Raw genomic sequence first — 24,416 nt, 5'->3', positions numbered from 1 at the left:
GAAATTTAAATGCTTATAAAAAAAATTGTGCCAATGTATTTTTAATATTTTTCAACTGCTATTAGAACAATATATCAGGAGCCTTATATTACATTTTCACGCTTTTTTACCCAACAAAAAAATTTTTATTGATATTTATAGAAAAAAAAACTAAAAAAATTGAAAACTGACAATGTCCGTAAACAGCTCAAAAATAGTCAAAATATTTTCAAAATGTTATGGTGTATAGAAAATGCTAATATAAACATTCAGTGAAATTTTCAAGTATCTACAGTCATTCGTTTTTCAATTACAATAAAATAAGAAAATTGTTACATCAGAAATAAAGTGAATATCAAATGTTGTAAAAATATAAATTTCAGACGCTCATAAAAATTTAATTTAAGTTTCTTGTATACATTTTTTTTTTTTTTTTGATAAAGGTAGACAAACTTATAAGTAATCTTATAATACATTTTAAAATCTTAGATTTGAAAAGAAAAATTTTTATGAATTCTCAACTCAAAATAATTTGCTAATTTTCGTGATTTTTCCGTATTTTGTAAAATATTGAACTTTAAATGCTTATAAATAAAAACTGTGACTAAGGATTTTTAATTTTTTTCATCTGCCTTTGAAACAATAACCTTGAAACCTTCTATTAAATTTTCAAGCTTTTTTACTCAACAGATAAAATTTTATTGATATTTACAAAAAAAAAAACTAAAAAAATTGAAAACTGACAATGTCCGTAAACAGCTCAAAAATAGTCAAAATATTTTCAAAATGTTATGGTGTATAGAAAATGCTAATATAAACATTCAGTCAAAATTTCATGTCCCTACGGTCATGTTTTAGAGTAACACCAAAAACCAAAATCGATTTTCTCGAAAACAGAATTCTTTTGTGGCGCTCAATCAAAATTTTTGAGATGGCCAATGAAAAAATTCGATGAGCGGTCTCCCAGGCCTCTGCTTTGTATTATTATATATCAGAAAAAAAAGTTATATTAACAAAGAACTTAGAGATTATAAGTTTGTATAGAAAATATTATCAGAAAAAAAAATGTATATTTACGAAGAACTTTGTATTTATATTTAAAGATTAAAGATGAAAACTAATATTTTTTTTATCTATAAATATAAATAATTTAGTTTATGTATGAAGATATCAATTTCTTCAGATTTTTCATCTTTACCCCCTTTGAGAACTTCCTGCGTCTTCGCTCGGACCTTATTCGCGTTCTCCGCTAAATGTACAGGCCGCGCGCTGCCGTCCTTTGTTCCCGGTGGGCCCGCCGCGGCGGAGATAACGTGCAAACCGAGTGCCGCCGTCGGGCGTGTTTAACGATAATTTTTTAGAAAAGTCGAGTTTTACCACTTTACGTCGCGTAGGTATTACTATATACAGGCATTAATACATGCGTCGAAAAGTGCGATTATTTATTGATATATTTATATGTTTTTTTTTTATTTAATAAACTGCGTTATTATATTTTTATATTTGACTGCCTTTGATTTTTTGCGTACTCGGTCTGTACATAGGTACATGTGTATATTATAATAAATAATAAATGTATAAATATTATTTATATAATAAAATAATCTAGCTCGAGTCGAGTCGACTATACTATAGGTATGTTTAATCATGAGCATAAAATCAAATTAATAACTAACCTACATGAATACTATATGACTTAATGAGGATCTATTTATTTATTAATATTTGTTATATAGTAACTGTAGCAGTATTTGTATGCTACATTAAATTATTAACTACCAAAATAAGAAAGTGGCTATTTGATTACCTCAAACAGTTAACTCACCTGACAACAGTAATATTTATTGATATTTTTATTTGTTCATATATCATCGGTAGGTATATACAATATGTTTTTTTAGGTTGTGTAGTAAATCGTTTGCATTGTGTGTAGTTATATACTACGCCGAACGTCATTCGAGGTGACTGACCTGCTAGACACCCAAAAAAAAATCATTGGCTATATGATTTGCATGGACGTTCGAAATTTTTTAAATTTTTTTTGACGTAATTTATTACTTATTTTTGCTTTTTTGGTGACAGTAATGAACGTTGTCCGCGATCCGACGCAGTCGGATTGCATACCTGATTGACGTGAACTGGCCGTCGCAAATTGTCCGCTATCCGACGAAGTCGGATTTCCTACCTGGATAACTGAGGTGACTGCTCTGCTATCCACCCAAAAATCACAGCGGCTATATGATTTGCATGGACGCCCGAATTTTTTTAAATTTTTTTTCATGTAATGTCGCGTTTTCTGCGGCAGTAAAGAACGTTGTCTGCGATCCGACGAAGTCGGATGCCTACCCGGATAACTGAGGTGACTGACCTGCTAGACACCAAAAAAATCGCGGTGGTTATATGATTTTTTTACGGAATTTCGAATTTCCAGCGTTATAACCCGGGCTGCCACGCTGAACCGCGGTAGTCCTAACCTATTATCACCAGACCTCCTTATCACACACCAACAGGCTCGAGACCGTCAAAACCTTATATGTCCACGGTAAAATATATTATAATTGCCATTCATAACAAGTCTCATTTAAATTTAAAAGAAACTTAGAAAGAATTTATAATTACGTAAAAAAAAATTGTAATACCTAAAAGTAATAATTTATGTAATCTACAGAATATTTTACAAATAAATCAGTTGCAACAACAAAAAACAAAAATTTACAACACAAATGTTTTGGTGTAGAATAATTAAAAATCTTAAAACTGCTTTCCTGTAAAATTTAATGTTTGGGACAAACAACTTTTGGCCTCTTAGCCATCGATATATATATATATATATATATAGGTACAGTGCACATTTTTTTTTTCGTGACCATTTATATATTATTAATAATATGTTATTTCACTCACTCACTGCTTAAAACCAAATATTATTTATCTATATTAAATAATAAAGAACTCCCATTATAACACTCAAACGTATTATGTATACATTTTCTTTTACAGCTGTGGCCATTGATATTAGAAAGGTCTCACAGTGGTTAGTCGTAAGAATGTATACGACGTGGTGTTCTGACTTCCGGGTTAGGGATTAACAATATAAAAATATATAATAAAGATGTATAATGCCGCACTGGTATCGTGTGAATCGCCCAGATTAGGTGAAGTTTGTCCCCAAAAAGAGACACAGTCATACCTACTACGTTATTATTGCAGAACGGGTATTTTTTAAAAAAACTTGCAACGTTATACGGGCATAGTTAATATAATATAGGTATAAGGTTTATGAAAATATTGATGTATATAAATTGCGTAACTTTCCGAAAAACTCTTTTTTTAAAGGGAAAATAATGTGGAAATTTTTTTTAACTCGAAGCCTTCCTTCTGGTAGAAATTTTGTATACAGGATATAAAATAAAATGAAATAAAATAAACACCATTGTAAAACCACTAGCTTCCTCGCTCCGCTCAGAATCTAAAATCGGGCAAGTGTTTGTAGCTCTGCTGTACAGTAGATAACAAGTGGGTCACTGCAATGGATGGTGTTAAATTTGAATCCAATGTTATAATATCATAGTGTATACGAATAACGATTCTGAGAAGAGACTGTTTGTCAGCCGGTAGCCGGTAAGTTAAATTAATATTATTTGTATATTTAATAATATATGTTAGAAGTGTCAAGCACCCACGAATAATATTTTTAAATTATGATACAAAACAAAACAGTACTTCTTCGTTTAAACAAACTTTAAACAACTATAAAAAAAAACTGTGATTAAATATATTTTTAACATTTTTTGGTCAGTCTGAAATACTTACGTTAAACCTTATTTTCACTTGTTAGATTCTTACCTATGAAAATTGAACATCTTTTAAATTTTTAAATGTAAAATAATTTGTAAATTTTCAATATGATAAACTGTGTCTTAATTTTAATTTTAAATACTTATTAAAAAAAATGTTGCCTATGTATTTTTAATATATTTATACTTATTAGGTAACAATGTGTGAGGAGCCTTGTATTAAGTTTTCAAGCTTTTTGACCCAAGAACATCGCTCGTTTAATCGAGTTAATATCCAATGTTGTAAGAAAATCGATTTTCAAACACACATAAAAATTTAATTTGACTTTCCGGCAAACATTTTTTTCTTTTTGATAAATTTAGAAAACTTATGAAGATTTTTGTATTAAATTTTCAAATCTAAGATTAAAAAAGAAAAAATATTATGTATTTCTAACTCAAAATAGTTTTCCAATTTTAGTTTTTTTTATGAATTATTAAAATTCGAATTTCAGACGCTCATAAAAAATTATTGTGGATTGACACTCAACGTTTTAATCAATACCTTTAAGATTAGGAATTAATTAAATTAACATTCATTGAAATTTTCATGTATTTACAGTTATTTGTTTTTGAATCACAATAAAAAACAAAACCGCTACATGAGATATCGAGTAAATATCTAATATTGTAAAAATATGAACTTTAAACGCTCATAAAAATTAAATTTGATATGCTTGTAGACATTGTTTTTGTTGATAAATGTAGATAAACTTACGAATAATCTTGTATAACAATTTTTTTAGAGTTAAACCAAAAACCAAAACCTATTTAGTGTAAAAATTCCCGTTTTTCCTGTATTTTTCTTTTGTTTTTCACAGCACTTTTGAAAACTACTGGAAAAATTTTAGTACCAACTAGATTCCCTTTCCTATCAGAAAAGATACTGTTGAAGAAAATCCAAGCACTTTTACTGTCCTACAAGGTGATAACAGACACAAAAATAAAATAAAAAATAATAAAATAAATAAACACTCATCATTGTAAAATCAACACATTTATCGTTTCACTCGGAATCTAAAAAAATTAAATAAATTGAAAATCGATAATGTCCGTAAACCACTCAAAACGTATCAAAATATTTTAAAAATGTTATCAATTCTAATAAATGATAAAATAAAAATATGGTGTTAAGTTCATGTATCTAGGGTTATTCATTTATGAATTACAGCCAAATAAGAAAATCACTCCACGAGCAATCGAGTGAATATAAAATGTTGTAAAAATTTGAATTCAATGATAGAATATCATTGTATACGTAAAACGGTTCAGAGCGAAGACAATATATTATTGTTATTAATGCGGTAGCCAGTAAGTTGAAATTATATTATTTGTATTATGTTTCAAAAACCAACAAATAATACTTTTTAATTATAACACTTAACTAAAATTTTTGTGTGAAGCCTTGCATCAGCCCTAGATGTATGTATAAATATGATAACGTCACCATAAATATTATAATAGTAGAATGATATTATAACAATCATATATAAATTAAAAACATATTTTTATTCAATTATTATTTAAAAAATACGTATATAGATAGAAATTATAATAAAAAAATATTGAATACAAAAATTAGGCAGCGGTAGGTACATGCTACTTAATATACATGCATACGTATTACTAAACTACATTAATAATATTTCACAGTACCTTTCGGCTTTCACACGTATACATAAAGTATAAACAATGTTGTATTTTGAATAAAAGATAAGTACTACTATTTATACTAATATAATGGTATGTTATATGATATAGAAATATATGTATATATAGTATATGGAGTCAACACACTTCGGGTAATGTGTTACACAGGAGTCTGAAGTTTCTAAAAATTCACTCCACATAGTATACACATACATGTACAATATACTTATGTAACAAAAAAATCAATAAAAAAATAATTATAAACATAAAAATATTACGTACACACGGTACAAACCTACACATACATTAAACGTTACACGCTATTTTAAGGATATTACAAATTACAATATTGTTTTAACGACGAAGAGTAAATGTGAGTGTGTGATGTGTGTGTGTGGTTGCATTTTTGAGCGGCTACTTCAGTGAGCACCGCTGTTATATGTACCATGGTACTTCAACAGCTTTCCAGCCACCCATTTGTAAAGGTTCTGGACAAACCTCAATGCTGTGATCGGAATCTAAAAATTTGACGAAATTATTCCAAGTGAAATTTGTCTCAGCGAAGATATTTCTTAAAGATAATAATAACGATAACAACGACAACGAGGGTATTATTTTTACTATACATAATATAATATTAAATATGGTATACTGATATGAGAATATTATGTATAAAAATGATGATGATATTACAATTTCATTAACCAATTGATTCCATCACCATCACCGTATGTGTATTTATGTATTTATGTTTATACGTTTACAGTATTTATTATATTATTTTTAAACCTTTTAACCAAGTCGAGTTTTGTTATTATTATATTAGATTGTTAAAACCAAGTTAGGCGTGTGTGTGTGTACTACTACATCACCACCGCCACACACAATACGTACGTTAAATATGGCATCGTAATTTGATTTTGTCGGTACCATCATTGAAGCACCGGCTGTTCCGTTCCCGGAGGCTCCGGCAGACTCGTTGGAACTGACAGCCGCTTCTGTCACATCGAACGAGAAACAAATGACCATTATTATTTTATGTATAATTATATTATAGTATATCCTATGCCTATCGATCAATAACATTAATACATACGCGAGCATTATTTACAAAACATTATTAATTTATGACTTTTATTATTGTAAATGTATACCTGATTGTCCTCGATGCATTTGTTTTTGGTTTAAGTATGTATTGATATACTGCAATACATTGATGGGAATCTAAACATTAAAAAACAAACAATTGAATCAAGCGATTTCTATGGTGTAAAAATAAATTAGATATTATACAGGTACACGTGGGCAAAAAAATATTTCCTTTTTCACATATAGGTACCTAACCATAAACAATATTTAATGAGCACATAAACTGAAAACGCTGTCATCGTATAGGTACGGGTAAATAAATTGTAATGCCACAACATATCAAAGTTTGATACCTAGTAGGTAGCTTAGCCAGTGCGGTATTTCGGGAGTTGAAACATCCCCATCGACCGCACTTATGAAAAAAATATATGTACAATATGATTCAGATTTCTACAAAATATATTGGTCATATGGTTCTATTTCATATTAGTAATTTGATATCATTAATATAAAGATTGAAGACTATAATGAAGAATGTGTAAAGCCCCCTCGTATTATATTTAAATATAATATTAAATAACAATCTTAAAAAAAATCCTGCTAACAACTGATCTAGTACAATATGTAGGTAAACTCACGTTGAAAATCTTATCGAATAGGTAGAATACTACTATAGCTGGTTTCACTAGCGTTTCAGTAGCTGGTTTCACTAGCATTTCAGTAGCTGGTTTCATTAGCATTTCGTTAGATGCTAATTCACTGACATTGATGAATTCGGCTCCGGCTACGGTGCCCCCCGGACCACTGGCACCGAGGTCGTTGCCGCCGGCGGAAGCCATAGCACTACCATTGTCAGCCAGAGAAGAAGCTGCGTTGAATCCTCCGATCGACGCAGACTCAGACACAAAGTCATTGTTGTTTGTAATGGACGATTCCGATTGAGCAGTTTCCTGTGAATTAAAATATTTTTAATAATAATATATATATTACATAATATGTATTATGTTAAGCCATATAGTATTAAATAAACAATAATTAATAGATTATTTAATTTATATTATATATATTATATTACTCTCTAAACTTAATATATACTTAAATTATCGTTTATTTTCAACAACTTATATGAGTTGTAATTGGACTTTCCTAATATCTTATATGTCTAATGTAGAAAGTATTTTAATGTCTAAAGTACATCCATAAAATATAAGACCGGAAGTGTTTGCTTGCAAACTAAAATTGTTCAAATGAAATAAGTCGAAGACACAATCCCCCTTAAAAGAAATGTGTATTTACATAGCGTCGGTATTGACTGAATAAAGAGCGTGAATGTGACCGTGAATATAAGAAACGCGAGAGACTTTAACGACTAGTGAGATTTTAATAACACGTACTACATAATAGTATATCATATTATTTTTATTAATTATGTAGAAACAAGGTTCACGTTCTCAGCCTCAATTTTACACCCCACTAACTATTTAAATATATATAAACTATTTAATATTATTATTTTCGCCATTGTGCAGCGGCATTGGTAGGTAAAATTAGTGACTGGTTAGGCGAATGTACATTTCTGAACACTAAACCTACCTATATCAATTGATCGAATGTTTGAGAATTGTTGAGAACAAACCATACAAATCGATTTATAAACATTTAGTGTTATTGAATGTGAGTGTATATATTTATAATTATGTAATAAGTATGCACCAAGTGGATTTACTTGAGTACGACGACGTGTAATGAGAAATCACGCACAATGACGAAAACCACCGTTATGAAGGGACTATAACATTGATTAAGAAATCGCCGTAAATACAATGTATGAGTTATGAGTATTTTAAATTGGAAATCGTTTGTACATTTTAAAATTAAAATCTAACATCCACTTAAAAAAAAGTCTAATCCTGGTTTTTATTTTTAATTATTTTTTATAATGTACAATCCTTTAAATAAACGTTCATGTCAAAATAGATCACAACACGAGTATAAATATTATATTAAGTAAAAAAATAATATATATTATGTAAATATTAAGGTACTCACGTCACTCGGTTCTGATGTATCTTTATTAGGAGCGGCCAACGCTACACTGAAAACCACGGCAATTGTCAATATCGACATGAAGTTATTGATAATATGAGCCATATTTGAAAAAGTAGTAAGTAATTTTGTATGGATACTAACGCTAGACAATAAAACAAAATAATTCGTCAAATATTAAATTTATATAATTATTAACTTTTATTATATTAAAACGTTGAAGGTAGGTAACTAGTTTTTATAAGAAAAAATTGAAGTAAATATTTAAACATCCAGAAACTTATTGTTACTTAATTCTAAAAAACATTTTCGATATAATAGTTGTTATTATTAAAATGCATTTAAAGTAAATATCTATTAACTATAATAAAATATTATAATACAATTATTGTGGGTACTTATCCTCCTTCAAAAATGTAGTGAATAGGAAAATATCAAACAAAATTTAGTTATAAGACACAGATAAAAAACACTTGAAGAATAAACTTTAATTTATAGATACAAAGTGCATCCAAATTTATCTTCTAACGCACGGAACCTATAATGTCTTGTGTCGTATTACAGTTTAAATTGAAGAACAGATATTATTTTAATAGGTATTATGATTTAAGATTTCCTTCAAATCGTAACACGGAAATGAATTATTTGTTTGCAAACGTAATATAATCTCTAATATTATAATATAATAAAATGTCTCGGTTAGTCACGGATATACGAGTTTACACGCGCATCGAAACACTCGGGACCATATAATAAATTGTAGTCGGGAAAAACTTACGTGGTGTGTATAAAAAAAACTCTGTGGTCGACTTGAAGCGGAGAGACTATAATATGACGTCTTCAGGAAACTTCTCTCCAGGAAAACGTTTCAATCTCTGTTGCTGTACTATCGCTACTGAACGACGACCACGGCGCTGATGTGCGATCAGGTGTATAATATTAGTTGGCGGATCGGTCGGCGGTAGCGTGGTGGGAAAACGACCGATCCGCAAAGCGGGAATAGCTACCGGCCACTGGCCGTGGTGGGGATGAATAGGTGGTCGGGTGGGATGAGTATCAAAAGATATCCACCAGTTAGCGCTGGGTTTTTCTGCGGTGGCCAAGTTCAACGTTAGCACAAAGTCGGTCGATTAATCTCAAATTCTCAACCTCGCTAAGCCGTTACATTATTTATAGGACAAATATTATTATACTAGATGTAAGTTTCTACGTATTTAATGTATGATATCTAAACAACAACCTCGATGATCGCATTGGGTATTCGTAATGTACATAAAAATGACCTAGTGACAACAGACGGAGAAGTGAAAAACCGGTATAAATCTCAAGGCGAATAATTTAAAAAATTACATATCAAGTACATATATAATATACATAAGCGTGCGCATTGGGGGGAGGGGGGGGGGGCCGTGGCTCACCCTGCGAGACGTACCAAAATTTGTATATATAGGAATACATGATCTAAATATCACGATTTTTGATTTTTCGAATCATAAAACATTAAATAGGTAGGTGAAAAATAACATTGATACTCAATGATCATTAATACCCAATAATAAAATATGAGATGTCTTTAAAAATTAAACTGATAACATATTACCGCTACAGATTGCGAATTGTATTTATTTAAAATTTAAAACTGTGTTGACAGTTAACAATATTTCTTATTTAATTTAAAAAAAATATGTATCTGTTTTTATCATATGAATTATTTGTGCCTAAAATTATTTAGTGGATGATTATTAGTAGGTAAGTTAAAGTATGTAACATTTTAATTGTTTCTTCCATCAGAGTTCAGGTTTCTTAATCTTTATTGACTTAGCCCCCCCTGCCACAAATGTCTGCGCACGCCTATAGTAATATATATGTGTCTAGGTGTGTTAAAGACCTGAAAAAAAAGCCCGGTGCGTAGTAGCATTGAACCAGGCCGGGCCTTTAAAATAAAATAAAGTATTGGCCCGGCCTTTTTTTTTGTAGAATTTTTTGTGCCAGGCTGGGCTGGACTTAAAATAAATAAAATAATCAAAACCTATGTTTCAATTCGGTAGGAAGAATAAAGGGATAAAAATGTATAAAAAATATAAGTTTTCCTAATTTGAAAATGAAATCCAGCTAATATTTATTTTCAGACCACTGTTCGACGTCCATGATGGTGACGTAAAGTATCGCAGTGTTTCATCGAATTCGTCTGCCATGATTTATTGGTTGGCATGGATATAATGCGTGATAATTGGACTAGGAATATATTATATTTAAATATAATATTTTGTAAATACCTTTAACTTATGAAAATTTTAATTTTTTTAAAAAAAACTCTCCATCTTGCCTTCAAAAATATTATCGTCTTTTAATTTTGAAACAGGTGTTTTTATTCTTACATCAAAATCGAACGAGTTATATTCGTTTTGTCTATGTCGTATACGTGTGTAAGATACCGTGTACCTCTTCATTGAACATTTGAGCCGTTCACTATAATCTGTGTTCAATTTGAATTCAATTATTAATTATTGCATACGAAAAACGATTTTTATTCTATACAGTCGGCCTATTACCATATAAAAATAACCAAAATAATTTATAGCTATCAATTATTATAACTATTATGTTATTGCCATTAGGGAATACCATCAAATTAATATTAAGTTTTAAGAATAATATCATTGTGTATCTATGTAAAGTATAAATAAAATTATAAACATAGTTTCAAAATACTTTTTAGTTATAATAAAATTCAAAATTTTACTCATTTTTAAAAAAATGTAAGTACAATATTCGTAGCCTTTTTTCAAGCAATATCAGCATCATATTTTAACTTTTTTTAACCTAAAATACCGTACTCTAGTCTCTAGTTATAACTATGCTTTTGTTTGACATACTAAGCCGGGTTATCAACTACGGAGGTTAGTTTCATCGATTTGTGGATGAAGCTAAAAGATATTATACCGGATAATTAATAACTAGGTAAACGATAAATACAACGCGTAAATCAATACGATCTAAGTTTTTTGATATTGCAATAATTAAATAATTGCATCAACATAATATGTACAAGTATATAGATCATCCATTTTCTTTACTTTTTTTTTGGTTCATATGTTTTTTATTCAATCTGTTACAAAAAAGAAGAACTATATGAACAATTGATGGTTTATAGGTTAAAATAAATAAAAATAAAAAGGCAGATTAGACAGACTGTAGAGGCCTCCCAGTGGAGGTACTACGACATGAGTAGGACTTTATAGTTAGGCTAGCAGGGTCGCGACACCACTGTCTTTTAAGTCTTTTAATTGGGTTAATTGGGTTACCTGGGATAGAAGCAGATGATAGATTGGAGATTACGGGATTCTTATGGTGGTCTAGGCGGCCTCTACTTGGTACTTTACAGTTATCTGTTTACTAATTATTTACTACCATCAATTTATACATTTATTCACTACCATGGCTTTTTTTTCACTTATAATCGGTTTTCTGGTGGGGCGGTGGGGAAGGGAGGGGGTAGATGGTTATGAAATAGAAAAATACGATCGGTCAGACCAGTTGTCCGGTCGAGATATCGTTGCGATAACGACTGCGACGGGCGTACGTAAACTGCACCCAATCAACCTTTTATCTATTATATATCGGCAATTATTTTTGTCAAAAAAACTAATAAAATCAAAATACCAACATAGCAACACGTTATTAAATTACTATTGCAGTAGTGTGACACTTTAGAGTTATTAATGTCTCCAGCATAGGTCTTCTAGCTAGTACCTATCGTACAACTCTTCCAAATATATTTTATGTTTATAGAAAAGTTACAATAAACTCAAATAGAAACATATTATATACAATTAAATACCATAAAGCAACCTTTAAATATCAAAATATTGTAATACAAAAAAAACCGTGAAAAGTTACAAAGCTTAATTAGTAGATATAGTATTGGTGAAAGGTCAATATGTTTTATTTGTACTAATATTGTACTTTTTAAAAATATATATTTCAACTGTTATAATTATTATACACTATAATCTAATTAGTCTAAAGGTGGTGTTGGCGCTGAATTATATAATTTATGAAGTTCAAAATAATTATTACCCTCGCGGTCACGACATAATGATCATTCACCGCCGGTGCATTAGACATGTTTGCTGTAATATCAATAAGTATCAATCTATCAAATCTATATTTCCATTTATTGGCATTATTCTGTTTAATGTTTAAATTATTTCCTTGAAATCATTGTAACATAGTTGTAGGTACCTACTTCACCATTTAATATTTATAAATTACAAAAGTTTCAAGCTAATTTCTTATGTTAGTATACTGGTTATTTTTTGTATTAATTGAAATATACCTAATAATATAATATTATATATTATTTTATATTTCTTAAGATATGTGTTCTTTCTACCGGATACCTATCATTTAGAATTTGGAATTGAATTAAAACGTATTGCACAGGTCCCACACAAAGGTAATTGTCGAAAAAGACTTTTACGAATCTGGGTAGAAATCTCACACAAATGCACAAAAATATCTATTCTGTTGTTGTAAATCATTTTATTTTTATCAAAAATCTTCATAATATTCATGGGCACATGTTATTATGTGCATTTTATTTTATTATTTAATATGGCAGTACTGTAAGGATCGTCATCGATGCGAATCGCATCGCACCGTCAGATACTTCAGATATAATCTTTATTTGTCGATTACATCAGTATAATATACATTCTTTTTTACAAGGAAAAATAAACATATAGATACTTTCCCAATAAGCATAGCTTATGATATGAGATATTGAGTTCAAATCTATAATATTATATAATACATTAATTAAAAACTACAGCAAAATGTATGATATAATAATTAAATTATGATATACCAAATTTTTTTATTGACTAAATATATTTTTATTTTAAATAATTGAGTATTATTTTTATGGGAGTATGTCATAGTTTAAATTTTTTTAAATGCTAGAGTGTTGTTTTGGAAAACACATAAGTGAACACCACACACGCTCAATTCGCATTACACTGTGTTGTCGTCATCTTACAAATGTACATCATGGCAAATTATAGGTGCGTCCACAATAATACATTTTAAGGACTCTGTATAATTTCTAAAATTAAAGTGAATATTTTGTAACGGGTCAACAAAATGTAAAGGAAAGATTATTACCTAGGGCATCTCGGAGGCTCTTATTGATATTTTTATTAAAAAGCAAGTTATGACCATTTAAATAAATATGTACAACGATCCATCAAAAATAAATATTAGGTATATTATAGTTAGCATAAAGATCAATTATACCAAAATTAAACAAATGGATACACAATTACTTATCTTTTAGCAGGGCCTGCTTGCTTATACAAAAAGTGCCAGTCATATAGTTCGATAAGTATGATAAGGTATAATCGTATAGATCGTTATGCAGTGTATACCCTTCAGAAACTCATTGCCTGGCGATAATTTAGAAGCATTAATGTTAATTTCTATAGAAAAACCAAAATTGGTGGAACTAAATAATGACATACCTACTAAAAATAATTTTTCAAGTAAGCATAAACCACGAAAAATTATTAATTTTCAACAATTCATTTTTGTCCTATCGTTCTTAACTGATGTAATACATAGGTTTCTGAAAAGAAAATTGAAAAATTCATATGGTCGCTAAACTTGTTTTAAACCCCCCCCCCCCCCTTTTGAGCTACAGATCACATACTTTTGCGTGATTTTGCAATTAATTTGCTATAATTAGCTATGTAATTTTCAGAATTTGCATACTTTTAATATTTCCGGAAAAAAAGATTTTGTTTGGGGGGGGGCAACTCTACGGTAGCCCCCCCTACCACAAGTCACTATTATAGATTATAGATATTATATTATGTTGTTATAAATTGCTAATAAGCATGTCCTTAATTTTTAGTTCTGTATTCAATAAAATAATAATTTTTAATTTTGTTATGCCATATTTCACATGGCCAAATACACCAACAAGTTCAACGATAACATATTCAATAAAAGTTTATAATAGTATATATTATTATAATTGATGATAAAAAGATTTAAAAATAACTGCAACTGCTTTAAAATATTTGGTTAGGGGGGGAGGGCTACCGTAGAGTTGGCCCCCTAAAATAAAATTTTTTCTGAAAAACAAAAAGTATGCAAATTCTAAAAATTACATAGTTAATTATAGCAAATTAATTGCAAAAGTATGGGATCTGTAGGTAAAAGTGTGGGGGCTTCCGTGAAGTTGGCCTCCTCCCAACACAAAATCTTTTTCGGGTGTGCAAAACTACAGGTGTGCAAATTCTGAAAATTACATAGCTTATTATAGCAAATTAATTGCAAAATCATGCAAAAGTTTGGGATCTGTAGCTAAAAGTGTGGGGGCCAACTTCACGTACATCACCCAGTTGCCCACCTATTTATCATATTAGAATACGGTCGTTGAGTGATGACTGAATACTGATACGTGTTTTTCATAGAAGCGCTTGATTAATTTTTCGTTTATTTATAGTTGTATTTTTAGTTAGATTATTGTGCACGGCACAGGATATGATCGAAACACGGCTATACCAGTATCAATGCGATAAGCCGCTTTATTCACATATCACATCATTCAGATTCCAATGTTCAGTGTGATAACACATAAAATAAATATAAAATTTCTTGTTTTTAATTTAAAAATATTTTTTTTTGAGTACCTATACATTGTATTGTACGAGTTCAACATCAAGTTATACCCGGGCCCACATGCTGGACACGAATCGCGGGAAAAAAAGTACCGGTAAAAAAAGTCCCGGAGAAAACAGTCCTGGTAAAATTCCCACAGTAGGAAAAAAAGTCCTGATAAAAATGAATGAAAATATATCAAAATTGATGTATGAATATGTTGAAATTGTATTGAAAAATACATAAAAAATTATATTATGTCATAAAAATGTTAATTACTTTTTTAAATCACGTATTAAAATATAATAAAATTTAATTTAATACAAGTCTAAAATAATAAAATGTAATACAATTATAGTACCTATATAATTACAATAATAATGCTATAAAATAATAAAAATGTAATATTATAATTAGGTATACCTCTTTCCTATGTTATGACTTACGACTATTAAAATGGCCTGTTTATAGGTATACATATTTGTTTCTATGTAATGTTCCTAATCAAAGTTCAAATTATAAGTATCTATAGTAATTTCGTATATATTTACTAGTGTACTAAATTTGAAAAACCATCCAGAATGAATTCCTTTTTATATTTATCTATACAATTTGGTATATACCATATTATTGATGCACTAAAACTAAATAGTAAATTACTAGACTATAGCAAAAGACAAAAATATGATCTTCATTATGAAACTAGAAAATTAAATATATATGTTATAATATATACAGTATACACTATATAAGTATATAAGCTCCCTTATCATAATATTTTATGTTTTTTATGTAACTTTAATGTATTTTTCAATACAATTTTAACATTTTTATACTTCAATTTTGATATTTTTTTGGAACTTTTTTTCCTTAGTGTGACTTTTTTTCCGGATTACCGCTGGATACACCTCTGATTTCCGATCGTTACAACTTGCATTCATATAATATATTGTTATTGTTTTTATTGTATTTTATTAACCACGATAACTAATAAGCGGAGACCGGAATTATATACACAAAAAAGTGCTAAATATGATGTAAAAATGTATTATAAAATGACAAAATAATAATAATTGTAGGACACTTTTGATTTTCAACAATATCTAGATCATTTTAACTATCGTCTGTCGTCTTTATTGTAAATAGGAATGACCATGTTATTCAACGTTATAATTTGTCATTTCAAAATTAGGTACTCTTTCAATGTAATGTTTTGATTATGACTGTTGGAATCTGACTTTAATTAATTAATTAAGCCCCAAACTGTTATAACAGTAAAATTATTTAATTATACACTACGGTTGGTATTCGCGCCGCATAATATAATTCATGAAGTTCAAAATAATAATTATCTTTGCGGTCACGACATAATTATCATGCACCACCCGGTGCATATGACTGCTGTAATATCAAACTGCCAAAGCCTTTCAATGTATTGTGAGCACTATGTATAATGTTTAAATTAATTCCTTGAAATCATAATATAGTAGGTACATATTTCTTCATTTAATATTTATAAATTAAAAAGTTTCACGTTCATTTCTTGCGATAGTAGACTTGATATATTTTGGAGTAACTAAAGATACCCAATAATAAATTATATAATATTATTTTATATTTCTTAAGATACGTGCTCTGTCTACTGGATACCTATCATTTGGAATTTGGAATCGGATTAAAACGTAATGTGTGGTCCAACACATACGTACTTGTCGTTAAATATTTCCACGAATCTGGGTAGATACCGAAAATTCACACAGACACACACGCACAAACACCATCTATTCTGTTGTTGTGAATCATTTTATTTATATCGTAAATCATCATAATATACATGGACACATATTATTATGTTCATTTTATTTTATTATTTAATGGGACAGTCCTATAGGATAGTCGGTCACGATTAGCCGCTATAATTAAACATTATTTTGCCAATGTAATTGCAATGCATTTACGGCGATGCAATACACACTTACGATTTGAACGCCACGATTGCCCGCGTTTATAATATTTTATTACACGTTCATTTTTAGTCTTTATTAGGCGGCTACACATTACGCATTTATATCGGCCATTCATTACCGTATTGACTATTATACGTAAAATCTACCAATGTTACAAGCGGCGACGGGTGCCGCAGGTAAAATTTCGTCGGCCACTGACAGGTGCATATTATGAAATTGACTTCGGCGATCAACCTGTTAACATACCTATCGTGCATAATCTACAAATGTGATAATTTACCTATCAATACGTTTATTGTTCGTAGCACGTACCCTGCAGGAATGATGACATTTTCCGTCGTATACTAAGGCGCATACAGTAGTGTGTCAAAGGTATTATTTTGGAGCGAATTGCTCTTTCAAAATTTTTGATTAGTGGGTGGTTCACCTGCCACAAAATACGGCATATCGTAGAAATATCATATCCGATTATGCAAATCGTTTCAAATATACGCACATTTCGTACATTTTTAATTTAAACTTTTTTGCTGTGTTGGAAATGCTGTTATAAACATCAAGGGTGGTGGGCGGGTAGGTACCTCGTATACATTTTTACTCCTCATTAAAAATGAGCTCAACACGCCACTGCTGTATGGTACCCATAACCGCCATGTAAAAAATTAGGTATTGCACAGCCTGTAGTCGTCTCCACCCAAACAATAGGTCACCGAACACGCCGGCGTCGTGTTGTCCCCGTCCATTACAATAACCTACCTTTTATTATTATATATATAAAGGTATGAAAAAATACGTGTATAACTGTGGTGCCAGTTTTAATAACGATAATAATATATGCTGTACAATGAATTAACCGACGTCGGAATTCGTAAAGCAGTAAATAAATATAGTGAACATTATCTGTCTTTTATTCGGACGTGAGCGGAACGATAAAATATATTGTATTGTATTGTATTGCTGGCTTGTCTGATGCAGTGTGTGTGTGTGTGTGTGTGTGTGTGTGTGTGTGTGTGTGTGTGTGTGTGTGTGTGTGTGTGTGTGTGTGTGTGTGTGTGTGAGTGTGTGTATGTATGAGTGTGTTTTCCGTATGTACACGTTTTATCAAATAAAAATATTCCACCTTCCTGGAAGTCGTTTCTGGTTTGCAAATAGAATAAATAAAATTGGTAGGTGCGGACTTCATTTTACAGAGAGTCAAAATCCCCAGTACTATTCAAAATAATCGAAAAAAACCATAAAAAAAATTTATTGAAACAGAAATTTAGGAAAAATGGACATTTTTACGCGAAATCAGTGTTTGACAAAATCGATATTTTTTCAGTGTAACTGTAGATACTTACTTGACACTTTCGCCTGGATGTTTATATTATTAAAAACTAGCTGCAGTGGCACTAAACTAGGGGTTGAAGTCTGGTCAAGACTAGACTACATTTGTAGAAGTGGTGGATATGGTGAACAGTATACGAATAACGAAAGGAAATATTAAGGAAATGTAGACGGAATAAAATTTTACATATTTCATTGGCATACTTTTTATTTTCTAGCGTAAAATGGTCGACCACCACCTATTTTTTAGTTTGAAAATGGTCGACCACGTCTGAAATATCGTTAGCTTTGTAACAATTAGATGCCTAATAGTTGAAAAATGCATTATTTATTAAATAAATTCAAATTATTATGTAAAATTCTATAGGTACTTACGTTTATAATTATTATAAATATAACAAATATGGCATAATATTATCGCTCGATAAGAAAATACTCCAATAAAAGTTGTTTAGTTGTATGCAATCAAATCGGCCATTAAATGGTGTGACATAAATATAAATTTAAGCTTTTTATAATTTAAAAGCAGATTACCTGATGTTAGTTAAAAATAAAAATAATTTATATTACGTAGTACTATGTAGTATTTATATTTCAATGAGGTCAATATTTTTAGTCATTAATTATTATATTATAAATAGGTCAAAAATTCCCTAAAAGGTGGTCCATTTCAATGTCCCAACCCCCACTTTCGAAAATTGAACTTAGACCACGCCAAACGTATGTGCAGAAATGTGCACCAAGTCCAATCGTTTGTGCACAAAAACTGAAAGCTCTATCCCAAAAACAAAATCGGGGGGGGGGGGGGGTCATTGAAACGGTAGCCCCCCCCCCCACATTGAATATTTGAATGTGCCAAACGTTTGTGCATCATTTGTGCAGAAATGTGCACCAGGTCTTGACGTTTGTGCACAAAAATTCCCAGCTCCATCCAAAAAACAAAGTGGTGAGGGGGGCACTAAAACGAGACAACCCCTTTTTGGAAAATTGAATTTTTTAAGGTGCAAAACGTTTGTGCATCGTTTGTACAGAAATGTGTACCAGGTCCCAACGTTTGTGCACAAAAACTTCCAGCGCTATCCAAAAAACAAAATGGGGGGGGGGCGGAAGGGCATTGAAACGAGAGTCCCCCTTTTTCGAAATTTTAAATATTTGTCATATTAATAAATGTCGTGCACAAAAATTCCCAGCTCCATCCAAAAAACAAAGTGGTGAGGGGGGCACTAAAACGAGACAACCCCTTTTTGGAAAATTGAATTTTTTAAGGTGCATAACGTTTGTGCATCGTTTGTACAGAAATGTGTACCAGGTCCCAACGTTTGTGCACAAAAACTTCCAGCGCTATCCAAAAAACAAAATGGGGGGGGGGCGGAAGGTCATTGAAACGAGAGTCCCCCTTTTTCGAAATTTTAAATATTTGTCATATTAATAAATGTCGTTTAGGTACCTAATAGGTTTAATACAATTTTACTATTGCCATGTAAATGTCTAGAAATTGTAGGGCAGTAGGTACATAATAATTTAATATACAATTAAATATTCTATTATAATATATCAATATGAATATAGGTAATATATGTTTTAAATAATATGTTTAAAATATTATTTTGTTTGTTAAGTAATATTTGTAAAACATACTCTGCAAAAATGTAATAGAACTTAAAGTTTATTTTAACTATAAAACATCAATAACATAATTATAGTGTTCAGAGAAAAAATAAATAATAATGGACATATTAAAAACCTCTTTATTATTTAAATGTTACAATGCAATAAATTATGACGAAAACATAATATTAAAAAATAAAAATTATAATATTAATAATAATAACCGAAATCAAATTAAATAGAAAAATAAAATAAGCTTCTTAAAAACTTTACTGGTAAATATTATTTATAAATATACAATCTATACGTATTTACACATATAATATAATATTATCATAGCTGATCTGATCTCCAAAAATTGAACTTTAGATTTATAGTTTTTTTTAATCATACTTGAAATTCTAATTTCTGCAATATTAGTCGTATCGACTTGAAGTCTTCAAGATACAACGCAGTCAAGCCTTTTAAATTGTTTGATATGTTTTACAAATTCGTATTATATCAAAAACCTAAATCATTCAATATTGGTCGTATCGACTTAAAGTCTTCAAGAACCAACGCAGCCAATCCAATTAAAAAATTAATAACTATACGAATGGCGATACTAATATAAAAATTAATTTATGTATTCTATGAAAAATATTTATTTCCATATTCAAATATTATTGTTTTACTTTTGAAAAATAAAAACTGATCCCACTGAGATAAATTCTCAGTTCGGTTAACCTAGGAATATTTAAAACATAATATTATTATATTATTACGTACGTTGCGGCAGCACCACCCATCGAAATTTTTTAATTTTTATCTCATCAATAACTAGCATGAATTTGCATGACTAATTTTGTAATTTGCACGATATCAGTGTCCTCGGAATCCCAAAAATGAACACTAACACCATTACTGGCGAAACACTGCAAACGCCATTACCGCCCTAGAGTGAAATTTTTCAAATTTCTAAAACTGAACTACTCCATCATTAAGCACGCATTTAGCATAAATTTTCAAAATATTTTAACTTATTTTGAGCTGTTTACGGGCATTTTTAGTTTATATTTTTTTTAGTTTTTTTTTCTACAAATATCAATAAAATTGTATTTGTTTGGTAAAAAACTTGAAAATGTAATACGAGGCTCCTACTGTATTGTTACAATGACATTTGGAAAATATTAAAAATCCGTAGTCACAGTTTTTTTTAATAAGCATTTAAGGTTCAAATTTTGACAAAATACGGAAAATCACGAAAATTAGCAAATTATTTTGAGTTGAGATTCATAAAAATGTTTCTTTTTAAATCTAAGATTTGAAAATGTAATACAAGATTCAAAAAAAAAAAATGTCTACAAGAAAGTCAAATTAAATTTTTATGAGCGTTTAAAATTCATATTTTAACAACATTTGATATTCACTCGATTTCTCATGTAACAATTTTCTTATTTCATTGTAATTAAAAAACGAATGACTGTAGATACTTGAAAATTTCAATGAATGTTAATTTAATTAATTTCTAATCTTATAGGTATTGATTAAAACGTTGAGCGTCAATCCACAATAATTTTTTATGAGCGTCTGAAATTCGAATTTTAATAATTCATAATAAAAACTAAAATTGGAAATTTTGTTTGGGGGGGGGGGGCAACTCTACGGTAGTCCCCCCTACCACAAGTCACTATTATAGATTCTAGGATATGAAGACAGATTATAATTTTTGCAAAAAAAAAAAATTGCACAAACATTTTATTATTTTATAATTAGAAAAATGCTTTTTAGTACAAAATATAAACAAATTTAAAAATATCTATCGATTTCTAAAGGAGTGGCATACATACAATTTTCCAGAATACATGCTTTATGTGTGTGTGTGTGGGAGGGGGGGGGGGGGTTACAATTTCAACGGGACTCCAGGATTTCACAAAACATATTATGCAATTAATATGCTATAATTTGTTATGAAAAAAAAATAATCGTCTTAAAATGTTTTTTTTTTTAATAAGGTCACTTACCATTAATATTTTAAAACATTTAACAAAGCTAAATATCTTGTTGTATTCATACTTTAAGTGTTTAGCATTTATGATTTAAAATTATTTTATTTACTTACTAAAAATTACACTACAAAATCACAGACAATTTATGTATGTGTCATAAAATGTGAACATGTTGTATGTATCCATATTCGTTAAAAAAATATTATAATATGTTGTTATAAATTGCTAATAAGCATGTCCTTAATTTTTAGTTCTGTATTCAATAAAATAATAATTTTTAATTTTGTTATGCCATATTTCACATGGCCAAATACACCAACAAGTTCAACGATAACATATTCAATAAAAGTTTATAATAGTATATATTATTATAATTGATGATAAAAAGATTTAAAAATAACTGCAACTGCTTTAAAATATTTGGTTAGGGGGGGAGGGCTACCGTAGAGTTGGCCCCCTAAAATAAAATTTTTTCTGAAAAACAAAAAGTATGCAAATTCTAAAAATTACATAGTTAATTATAGCAAATTAATTGCAAAAGTATGGGATCTGTAGGTAAAAGTGTGGGGGCTTCCGTGAAGTTGGCCTCCTCCCAACACAAAATCTTTTTCGGGTGTGCAAAACTACAAGTGTGCAAATTCTGAAAATTACATAGCTTATTATAGCAAATTAATTGCAAAATCATGCAAAAGTTTGGGATCTGTAGCTAAAAGTGTGGGGGCCAACTTCACGTACATCACCCAGTTGCCCACCTTTTTATCATATTAGAATACGGTCGTTGAGTGATAACTGAATACTGATACGTGTTTTTCATAGAAACGCTTGATTAATTTTTCGTTTATTTATAGTTGTATTTTTAGTTAGATTATTGTGCACGGCACAGGATATGATCGAAACACGGCTATACCAGTATCAATGCGATAAGGCGCTTTATTCACATATCACATCATTCAGATTCCAATGTTCAGTGTGATAACACATAAAATAAATATAAAATTTCTTGTTTTTAATTTAAAAATATTTTTTTTTGAGTACCTATACATTGTATTGTACGAGTTCAACATCAAGTTATACCCGGGCCCACATGCTGGACACGAATCGCGGGAAAAAAAGTACCGGTAAAAAAAGTCCCGGAGAAAACAGTCCTGGTAAAATTCCCACAGTAGGAAAAAAAGTCCTGATAAAAATGAATGAAAATATATCTATTTACCCATTAAAATTGAATAGGTATGAACATAATTAGATTATTATTATTAAACAATGAACATTATAGACCAACTTGTAACCTACTGTAAGGTAGAGCGACATCCACATACCAGCTTTTTTATTTTAAAAGCAACTAGTATAAGTACAACTAAAATAACAGATACAATAAAATATAAATATAAATATAGAATTAGCTATACATCAAGACTATATAATAATAAAAACAGCCACCAAAAAAAAAAAAATAATAATAAAAATAATCTAGAAATAATACGATAATATTTTGCAGCATAAATATGACATTCAATTATTTATAATTATTCATCTTTTTTGTAGCTGTACAGCAATATTATGGGTAATGTGCAATGTACCTATTCAAGTTTATTGTACCTAAGTCGTACAAAATTATTTATATCGACTGGTTGCCGGTTGGCGTTAAATAATCGCTCCGTTATATTATTTGTAATGATGACATTATTATAATCTTTTATAGTTTTAAAAACCATATCTAATGAACATGGACTTGACGAGCAAGATAAATTTGCCGGCTATTCAACAGACGAGCAATTATAGCGCATAAATGTGTATTACCTACGATGAATCCAAAGGTAAAAATACTGTACACATATTCACTTATATGTGAATTTCAATGCCAATAACATTATAACAATAGAATTGGAGCCAATACCTATAGCTATGATATAAGAATTTTTTACGACTATTGAATTTTCGAAAATTATTGAACCACATTTTACGTGATATAAGCTGTAGAATTATACAAAATTGCAAGTTTTCATAAAGTCCCAAGGTGCTATATATTAAAAACATTCTAGTCTTAATAGAAAATCGCAATATAAACATTTGGTAAAAATTTAAAGTATTTATACAAACATTCGATTTTGAGTTAGGTACACAATAAATAACTGATTTTGGGTAAACATTTTCGTTTTTCCTTACCTTTTTTGTGGTGCTTCCGATTATTTCAAAAAGTATTGAGCATTTTTTACTCTCGTGTTGGTGTCACCTAAAGATAATAATAAACGATTCTAAAAATAAAA

At 29.6% G+C, this 24,416-nt stretch overlaps 1 protein-coding gene across 1 annotated transcript; it reads right to left on the bottom strand.

The window, feature by feature from the left end:
* Positions 1 to 6,602: 6,602 nt before the first annotated feature.
* Positions 6,603 to 8,705, bottom strand: LOC132933260 (uncharacterized). The gene is made up of 3 exons (XM_060999574.1): positions 8,604 to 8,705; positions 7,193 to 7,504; positions 6,603 to 6,689 (listed from the first exon to the last, which is right to left on the bottom strand). Exons 1-3 carry the CDS (start codon positions 8,703 to 8,705, stop codon positions 6,603 to 6,605), a joined length of 501 nt encoding a protein of 166 aa, XP_060855557.1.
* Between the last annotated feature and the right edge of the window lie 15,711 nt (positions 8,706 to 24,416).

The sequence above is a fragment of the Metopolophium dirhodum genome, chromosome 1 (assembly GCF_019925205.1).
Source record: "Metopolophium dirhodum isolate CAU chromosome 1, ASM1992520v1, whole genome shotgun sequence".
NCBI lineage: Eukaryota > Metazoa > Arthropoda > Insecta > Hemiptera > Aphididae > Metopolophium > Metopolophium dirhodum.
This window is presented reverse-complemented; position numbering and strand designations above follow the sequence as displayed.